Source organism: Gekko japonicus, unplaced genomic scaffold, assembly GCF_001447785.1.
Source record: "Gekko japonicus isolate JY-2015 unplaced genomic scaffold, Gekko_japonicus_V1.1 scaffold1219, whole genome shotgun sequence".
Lineage (NCBI taxonomy): Eukaryota > Metazoa > Chordata > Lepidosauria > Squamata > Gekkonidae > Gekko > Gekko japonicus.
The window spans coordinates 343630-354161 of NW_015177048.1; the positions used below are offsets into that span (position 1 = coordinate 343630).

Here is a 10532-nt window from a genome sequence, read left to right on the forward strand (position 1 = left end):
CACCCACCCGGCGGCAGCGTTCGCAGAGCGTCTCCTGCGCATGCGCAGGAGACGCTCTTGCACTTTCGGGGGGATTTTAACATCCCCCCGAATTTTTTTTAAACTTTTTTATTTTTGTGCACACGTGGGGACTGGGCCACGTGTGCACAAACCTCCCCAACCCCCCCAGCTGCCCCCTCCGTGCTGATTTAAGTATCCGCACGGAGGGGGCAAGTTGGGAATTAGATATATAGATATAGTGATCAGTAAACGGGTGACTCCATAGGTAGATTTCCAAAGATTTGCTTTACCTAAAGTTGCCAGTTGTTTGAAATGTAGACAAGCATTGGGCTGACCCAAGAGGTCCAGTCGATGATAAAGGAGCTTGCTACTGGGTACCGTGTTGAGATTCTTAAGTTGCCTAACAGGTATTTCTGGCTGTATCACAACAATACACAAAATGAAGGATGTATCTTGAACCTAAAAAAAAAAAGTCATTAAACTTAATGAGGAACATATTCCCATTACAATAAAAAGCAAATCTGATGGTTTGTGTTGTTTTCTCCAATCCCATGTAATTAAAAATAATCCCAACTGGCCTTTTAAAAGAAGACTGGAAAGTTCTCTGAGGAATTCTTTTCCCTGTCATTCCTGACATCCATGATTTCCAAGTACCTGAAGATCCACTGAGTATGGCTCCAGGTCTAGCAAATGATCACAGGATTTAGCCTTTGGGATTTCCATTATAAGAACTGCTCTCTAATTTATTTATATTTTTAGAAAAACATATTCTTATTTATCATAATCTTAAATATTTATTTATATTTTTAACATTCTCCTAAATGCGCAACTGATGACACAATCAGAATAAATAATCTAAGTGAATTGCTCACTTGAAAATCTCTTTTCAAAACTTTTACACATGGTGATCATGAAACAAAGGCCAAGTGGAGTGCATAGGAGTCGTTCCATAATGAAAATAAAAAACCCCAAAACAAAACTTGACAGAAGCCCTGAATGCACATGAGCAGCTCCAAGAGCTCACCCAACTGATACGGATCCAAAGATCATGCAGTATACCATATATGAGAATATGATCCATTTTTCTTTCTACAATGCTCCTCATCACAAAGACAACATCACTGCCCATGAACTCACATTTGGATTAACAATTTGTTTTTCTAGCTGTAGAGCTTCTGCATTTCCTAATATTTATCATGGGGTCAATTCAAATGTTTCATTTCACTAATGGTGACATCTTCCCACAACACCAGGTAACTTCCATCAACGCAAGTAAGCTTCTACCGGTAGAAAATGACTTCCATTGGATGAAGGACCCATCCACTGATGGAATTTTCTGCTTTGTTTCAAAAGCAGCAAACTACGTGTTCCACTTTCCATGCAAACCAGATACTAAATCCCTATTTATTTATTTTTTGGTAAAGTGCAAATAGTAGCTGGGAAGGTATAAAGGGAAACAGGACTACAGATGCCTGCAGTTCCCTGGGTTTGTTCCTTGCCTAAATGTTATCAACCGCTTCCCACCTACTCTTCATTTGATATAGTGATGGTAGCCTACAGCTTACAACATTAAAAATAATAATATAGTAAACTCAGATTAAAAACATAAATTTTTCAGTCCATTTGAAATGGTATTCTGAAAAACCCTAGCTCCTCAGTCCTGGAATTCCTTGCCTTCAAAGTGCAGCTGAGAGAAAGTGCAAGTGCAAACAGGCTAGGAGCTCTAGTCAAAGCTGCTTGCCCAGTCCTTAAACCATGCAGCATTCAGCTCCCTAGTGTGCCTGGGATTGGCTGCACTGGGTGCAAGACCATGGAGGGAAGCATCTGTCAGTACAACAGAATTATGGATCATCGTCTGGGAACTTCACAAATACTTTAACCTTTGAGATAACTGTCTGGAAAAAAATCACAAAAAAGACATTGGGTAAAACTCCCAGCACAACTGAAAATAAGGCTTATCTCTTACTCAGAGGATAAACATGTGTCAAAGGCAAAACTGCTACCGATTACTTGCATTTGAATGCTGAATAGTCTGCATGATCAGACCATGATTCGAATGCTGCTCCATACAAACAGATTTTCTCCTCTAAGAAAACAAGCATGTCGAGAGGAAGGTAAGGCCAACTTTCACTCCCTGACATCTAGTTTTCTATGTACAGAGAGGTTTTTTCATATGGGGAATTGTTCCATTGCTTGCAGTCTGAAGGCAAGAAACAACTGCAAAACAGATTTACCACTTTAGTGAGAATTCATGGAATTCACTGCCACAGGAGGTGGTGGTGGCTACAAGCATGGACAGCTTCAAGAGGGAATTAGATAAGCATATGGAGCAGAGGTCCATCAGTGGCTATTAGCCACAAGGTATAGATAGGAACTCTCAGGCTGGGGCAAGTGATGCTCTGTATTCTTGGTGCTTTGGGGGGGGGGGTCAACAGTGGGAGGGCTTCTAGTGTCCTGGCCCCACTGCTGGACCTCCTGATGGCACCTGGTATTTTTGGCCACTGTGTGACAGAGTGTTGGACTAGATGGGTCATTGGCCGGATCCAACATTGGCTTCTCATATGTTCTTATGTTCAGGCCTAAGACAGCTAAGACTGTGTTTAGTAATGTTGTAAGACATTTTCTTCCCCCGACTCCCTTCATATCATGTCAGACCAATAACAACAAAGGCACTTAAGCACTCTATGTTACCAAGAATTATAAGAAACAAGACCACCACTTACTATAGAAAGTTTATTGTACAGTATGCTTTCTGTACAGTATTTCTTTCACGCTAGCAAGGTCATGCTCAAGATCGTTGCAGGTATGGTTTATTTATAACAGCATGTAAATTGCCCACACACAGATAACTTATGTGGGTCATATTACAGTAAATCTGAAACAGCAGTAACTCTTAAAATTAGTAAGAGAATCCCTCTTTTGCTGAAATTAAAATTCTCCTTCAGGTTCACTGCATTAGCATACCTTAATATGTCACACTGCCATCCAGAACTGAACTGTGTCACTTACCATTTTCCAGGCGTAACTCACATTGTAGGCGTCTTTCCCAATTTCACGCAGCTTGTTTACGTGCCAAGACAGAGAGGAGTTCACAGGGACTGTAATAAGCTGACTGCCCAGAGGGAGACTAAGTTGGCAACAAAAAATATTCACTAGTTATTAAATGTGAAAGAAACTTCTGTTATACTTTACAATGAGATTACTTAAGAAAGAGCTGTGAAGTTTGTTCTCAACTGAATTTAAAGATGTATCTTTTGATACACCATAGTTACCTGCTCTCATTCAAACCCAAATGCCACATGTTGTGCTGTAACAATTTTAACTGGAGGAATTTATTCTAGTGGAGAGATCTCAGTGACATCATCATCAGCTAAATGAACTGAAATAACTGCTGAGTTAAGTATGAGATAGGATTAGCGATTTGTATGCTCAGCAGACTAGGGATGGGTGTGAACTGAACCACAAAGCAACATTTGTCACAAATGTTGCCCCGTTCATGGTTCATGAACTTCCACAAACTTTTTTGTTAATCATATTTTTATTTTGTAGAGTATATATTTCATAGAACTATTTCATACAATATGTATTTATACTCTATTTCATAATCTAAACACAACATGAGGTTACATTTCATCTATATAACCGACAAATTAAACTTAATCGAAATCGTATCCTCTTCTTTTTCTTATTCCCATATCCTACCCGCATATAAAACCACCATACAACTGCCTCTATATCACGTTCTAACCATTAGTGCATCTTCCTTTAATATTCAATTAATTTATTACCCATTCAATCTTCTAGCTTCTGTTTTATACGCTCATCTCTATATTTCTATATTCTTCTGTACCTGAAAAGAAAGCTGGACGGGGCTGCCTCTGATACCGAGGGCTGCAGAGAAAACCCCTTCAGCCAGAAGGGAACCCTCTTCCCTACTACCAGAGGTCTTGAGGGAAGCACACCCTCCACCTCCTTACCATGCCCTCTAATTTTAACAGCTGTGCTTTTATGTAAATTACCATTTTATTTACTATTAATAAACAGTTGCCACTTTAAATATAATTCTAAATTCCCTTCATTTTCATTTAATTGCTCTCAACAATGTTTATTATACTAATAACATAAACAAACTATCTATTTTCAAACACCTTTGTCTGATTGTTTAGTCACTGCTTCAATTAGTTTCTTTCCAGAGTGCTGGTCGTGTGCTGTAAGTGTCTTTCCATTAAGATTGACCACTAGATGACTTCCGGTTTGTGACCCGCCATCTTCGGAGGGCTCCCGGGACACTCTAGAGGAACCCCCGAACCTAGCGGGAGATCCAGAGCGATCCGGTCTCCCACAAGCTCTCCCGGAGAGCGGCTTGTGCAGGGGCTTGATTTGGGGGCTCTCGAATACGGCAGTACCGAAGTAGACCCCTCATTGCTCCGAAGCAAGGTCCGGGAAGGGAGCGCTCATGGGCAGCCATTGGAGCGCAGACGCGAGATCGGCTGATTCAGGAGCTATACTCTGATTAGAGAATCTCAAACTCTGCTTTCATCTTAACACACCATGAATAACTGGAGTTGGATCTTGAACCTAGACTTTGCTGCTCGAACGAGGGAGAAGTGACCTATTTAAATTTGAAAGTCCTGGAAACATGACCCTCCCCATTCTGCGGCTTGGAAGTGCAGCCCAGGCTTGTTGAGTTGCTTTAAAGTTTAAAAGGGACTTGGGAAAATTGGGAAGTCGCCCCCCCCATATTAATCTGAGACTGTGGGCTTTTTAGAAAGATTGGTATATCTTTTCCTTCCTATAGAGAGTGTTTCTTCCCCCCCTTTTTTTCTCTTTCCCATTTAAGAGACTTCCTTTTCTTTTATGAGCTATTTAAGAGGCTTCTGAACTGTGTGTGGCTGGACTTTGGAGAGGATCTCTTGTTGATTTTTGTAAAGGTGGACTGTGTCTCTTTGTAAGTTGTTCTTTTTTCTTTTGAGTGGAAAAATCCTTGTTAGATTATTTGTTCGAGAGACTTTAAGAGCTGGAAGATTGGATTGAACATTATAATAAAAGGATTAGTTTAAATATAGGAAGTTAGCCTGCTGGAATATTTTCTTTGGTTTTCTGGACCTGCAAGTTTATACCCTGATGGAATTATACATTATTTCCTTGGAACTACAAGCTATACTATTGTGGATTTACAAGGTACGAAGTACCCTCTTGGTTTTTTAACTGTTTTTTTCATTCTCTTTGGATGTATACAAGATGGTTACTGGGAGGATTTTGTTTTCTTCATTTTTTTTATTTTTTGGAAGACTCTCCTGCTTGTTGTGGATTTATAAATCAGAAATTACCTTGGATTTATAAACTGACTTTTTTGTGGATTTATATAATATTTTACTGGGATATCGTTCTCACCTTTTGGAATTTTTGTTTTATGGCCTAGACACAGACTATTTTAAGCAAGAGAAATAAGACTACGAGATTGGTAAGACTAGAGAACTGGAAAAAGGCAGAGAAAACAATTGTGAACAGTGAATGGTATATAAAAACGTTAACTTTAATGTGAGACTTAAGAAGTGAATGACCTAATGTGTGGTATATGAGAAAACAGAAGGTGTCTGGTTCAGTCAAACTGTTGTGATTTAATGGTCAGACTGTTTTTGTGGTCATAATAACTGTTAAGATAGAAGGAAACTGTATCATTGTTTATACTAGAAGAACAGAAAAATACTGTGGTGGTTAAAACCGTTTGGAAACATTGGGAACATCCAGGGGTCTTGTTGTAGAAAAAGAGTTGCCGGAGCTCATTAGCATAACTCATTAGCATGACTTATTTGCATATGCCACGCCCCCTGACATCACCGGAAGTGACAGAAGGCCACACCCCCTGACATCACCGGAAGTGTGTCAGAAGGCCCGGCTACTTACCCTCCTGCTTCATCCTCATTCCCAAACGGAATGAGGATCGAAGCAGAGGGCGGGGTAAAGAAGGGGGCGGGGCTTCACCACGTGACCGCCCCGCCCCCTAGAGGTTCTCTTCCGGAGCTCCGTACCTGAGAGCTCCCCCCCGACTAGAGCCCTGGGAACATCTTGTAATAATTGTTACTGAAACATAATATTCAAAGAGAGGGAGGGAGGACTTTGAAGTGCAGTGTGATTTAACTGAAACATGTCTTCTGGCCCAAGTAGGCCCTCCCCAATATATCGAAATCAGTTGCCACAAACCTAGCCAAAATGTCAGGCCAGGAGATCCAGAATATGATCAAAGAGGTAGTAGCTAAAGCAATAGAATCTGCCATTCCCCAAGCTGTCAGCACTAATGTCAATAACACAATACTATTGGCTGTGGAGTCATTACAAGCCAAATTTGAAGCTCTGACGTTACAGGTTACCTCTCAAAATGAGGAATTTAAACAGCAAATTTTGGACAATGCACAACAAATTGTCACATTGAAACAGACTACTATCCAGCTACAGGATAAAGCTGAAGAGATAGATCAAAGATTCCAGGAAATTGCAGGATCAAACAAGACCTCTTGGAGGATTCGGTCTTGAAGCTAGAGTTAGAGAAAGCTGCATATGTGCTGAGATTCCAAAATATACCATGAAATAAAGGGGAAGACGTCAAAGAAGAAATGGCAAAAATCTTAGCGGATTATTTAGGAGATACCACTCAAGCTATTACAGAAGAAATAGAGGATGCGTATAGAATGAACTCCTCATATAAATTGCTCAGAGAGATACATGTAAGATTCTACAAGAAAACCATCTAAGAGGCCATTTTAAGAAGTGCAAACAACTAGACCTTAATGATGCAAGAGACAGAAGTTAAGATTTTAAAAGAAATTCTATGGAGAGTAAGAGAAAAAAGACGAAATTATACACAACTTACAAGTCTATTAAGAGAAAATGAAATAAACTACAGATGGCTACTCCCTGAAGGGTTTTTTTTAAACTTACAAAGGAAAAAGATTTAAAATTAACTCAATATTCAAAATAGAAGATTAAAAAAAAATATGGAGAAGAATTGGGATTCCAAGAAGAAGAGGAAGAAGAACGGAACGAGGAAGATGAAGGAAAAAAATGTCGATTAAGAGGATCTCCAGGCCCAAGAAGCAATAGGCCCCAAAACAGGAGCCATTAAGAAAAGACCCAAGGTCACCACATGCTAACAAGGCACAAAGACAAGAAAAAAAATATAATCAAAAATGTTAAAGGCTTGAATGTTCCACAAAAAAGGAGACAATTTTTCAACAAATTAAAAAGATGCAGGCAGATAAAAAATTTCTGGAAGTTAAAAAGATTGGGAAAGATCTTGTCTCAGCAGTCAAACAAAAAAAGAAGAAAGGAGTTGTGACCAGTGTTCCCTCTAAATTGAGTTAGTGTGAGCTAGATCACCGTTTTTTAGCCTCCGGCTCACACACTGTTGTCTTAGCTCAGGAAGGAGGGCTCCAGAGCAAACTGATATACGCAGTAGCCAAATCACCAGCTCACAATTTTTAATGCCAGTAGCTCACAAAGTAGAGTTTCTGCTCACAGGACTCCACAGCTTAGAGGGAACATTGGAACGTATGTAAAATAACATCTATACCCAGAATTGGTCTATGATTCAGAGGATGGAAGAGTATTGATAGTAAAATTGCAAAGACAAGCTAAGAGTACATTGGTAGTTAATATTTATGCACCAAATCAACAGCAAGAAATTTTTTATAAAACCTTGCAAGAGATTTTATCAATGCAAATATATGAAGAAATTTGTGTAATTGGAGATTATAATGTTGTATTTGACAGAGCCCTTGACAGAAAGAGCCATACAGGAAACCAAAAAAAGGGCAATGAGTTACCAAGTTCCTTTTAAAACTGGTGGAAGAATTTACCCTAGCGGATTCATGGAGAATTAGAAACATTAATAAACAGGCGTATACTTTTTTCCCAGCAAGACATAAATCTTGGTCAAGACTGGATATGGCATGGATTTCAACGAGTATGATCAGTGACATTATTGAGGTGTAGATTCTCCCTTCAACATTTGTGGACCACAACCCTTTGCTTTGATTTTACAAGACACCCCAAAAAGAAATAGATGGTCTATGAATTTATGGATCTTAAAAAATTTAGAATTTGTCAGTAACACTAAAAAATAAGTTCAGGAGCTCTTTAAATTGAAAATCCAACCGAATATTAACATGGATGTAGTTTGGGATGCCTTTAAGGCCTTTGCAAGAGGTTGGTGTATTAAGCAAGATGTGTGGATGAGAAGAAAAAGGAAACAAAGATTAACACAGATTGAACAACAAATTGATCAAGAAGACCAAAAGCTGAAAACAGGTTTGATAACAGAACAATTAATTATTAAGATTAGAAAATTACAGCATCAATTTAATTGTTTATTAACACAAAAGATTGCAAGGAACATAATGTATGCTAAACAAAATTATTTTGAAAATGCAAATAAACCATCAAGATGGTTAGCATATAAGTTAAGGAAAGAAATAGAAAAAACATATAAAAATATTGTGAAATGAGAGGGGAGAAGAAAAGAATGTTCACAAAGATCTAAAAAATATTATTGAAGATTTTTATAGAAACCTGTACCAGGAGGGATATTAAGCAAGATCAGATTAGAGACTTCCTAAAGAAACAGAACAAGAAAAAATTTACGGAAGAGCAAGGGAAAATTTTGAATGATTCAATCTCTTTTGCAGAGGTAACTGAAGTGATTAAAAATCAGAAGAAAAAGAAAACTCCAGGACCAGATGGTTTACCTGCAGAATTTTATCAGAAATTTGAAGACCAAATTGCATTACCTTTGAAGCTTACTATATAAAATATATTTTGGGGAAAATACTCTACCAGATTTGTGGAAACAAGCATTGATTACGTTAATACACAAACCAAACACAGATGAGAAAGAAATTAGAAATTACAGACCAATATCATTACTTAATGTGGATTATAAAATTTTTGCATCCATACTGGGAAGTAGATTGAAAAAGGGTTTGCTACAGACAATTAATCAAGATCAATCAGGATTTCTGCCAAAAAGACAAATGAGAAACAACATGAGAACCATTTTGAATGTATTAGAATACTTTGAAGCACATCCTGAGAAACAAATTGCACTGGTATTTCTTGATGCAGAAAAGGCCTTTGATAACCTTATTTGGACCTTCATGCTGGAACAATTGTTGGCTTGGGGATGTGCTGAATATTTCTACACAATAATAAGAGCAATATATATGAAACAAAGTGCTAAAATTATAGTAAATGGTGATCTTTCACAAAACATTAAAATTGAAAAGGGAACTAGATAAGTATTTCCATTATCCCCTCTTCTCTTCATTTTTGCCCTGTAAACCTTATGTGATTTGGTAAGAAGAAATAATACAGTAAAAGGACTCAAACTTAAAGGAGAAGAATATAAATTACAAGCATTCGCAGATGACTTGGTTTTTATACTGGAAGAACCACAAGTATCTATTAACCAACTGCTATATTTAATTTAAAAATATGGTCAATATGCAGGATTAAAAATTAACTTAAAGAAAACAAAAATATTGACCGAAAATTGCACCAGAGAACAAATACAAATGCTCCAGGATTGTTCTGGCATAGAAGTACAGAAGAAAATAAAATATTTAGGAATAGTCCCAACCAATAGGTGCAGCTCTTTGTTTAAGGAAAATTATACAAAACTTTTAATGACAATTTTAAAAGATTTAGAAAATTGGAATCATTTGCAGCTCTCTTTCATGGGGAGAAAGCTACAGTAAGGATTAACGTACTACCAAGACTTATGTTTTTATTCCAAACAATACCAATTATAACAAATCAACAGTATTTTAAAGAGATGGATAAAGTGGTGAGACAATTTATTTGGCAAGGGGAAAAACCCAGAATTAAGATGAAAGTACTTCAAGATGCAAAAGAAAGAGGAGGCTTTGCGTTACCAGACTGGCAACTATACCATAAAGCTGCAACTTTGACATGGATGAAAGAATGGATTACATTGGAGAATTCAAGAATATTAAAATTAGAAGGACATGATTTAAAACTAGGTTGGCATGCCTTTGTTTGGTATGGGAAAAGTCGTAAACATAAATACTTTAAACAACACATGTTAAGAGTGGCTTTATTAAAGGAAGAAGTTCAAAAGTTGTGCTATATGAAAATACCAAAATGGGTCTCACCTTTAGAGGCCTTTATAAATCCTATGATATTTACAAAAAAACTATTTGGGAGATATGGAGATTTGTTAGACAGCCAAAATAAAATATTGAATCAACGCACAATTAGACTCAAGATATGTAAAAGATCGATTGGATTTTATGATGCACCTGGATAAAATTTTGTTATGTTCAGAAGGGAAATTTATAAAGTTATTTTATACCTTGTTGTTAGACATTAAAATGCAAGACGAAGTTGTAAAAGATTCTATTATTAAATGGGCACAAAATATAGGTCATAATATACAACTAGAACAATGGTCCAAGATATGGAAGGTAAATGTGAAATTTACAAAACCTATTTCATACAAAGAAAACTTATATAAA

The 10532-nt window shown here is 37.4% G+C and overlaps 1 protein-coding gene across 1 annotated transcript in view; it reads right to left on the reverse strand.

The window, feature by feature from the left end:
* Window positions 1-10532, reverse strand: part of CACHD1 (cache domain containing 1) — a 249341-nt gene that overhangs the window by 31971 nt on the left and 206838 nt on the right. Inside the window, exons 12-13 of the mRNA XM_015428092.1 lie at window positions 3010-3127; window positions 291-459 (exon numbers count right to left, since the gene is read on the reverse strand). Of these exons, the coding sequence (XP_015283578.1) occupies window positions 291-459; window positions 3010-3127 (287 nt within the window). The remainder of the gene's footprint in view (window positions 1-290; window positions 460-3009; window positions 3128-10532) is intronic.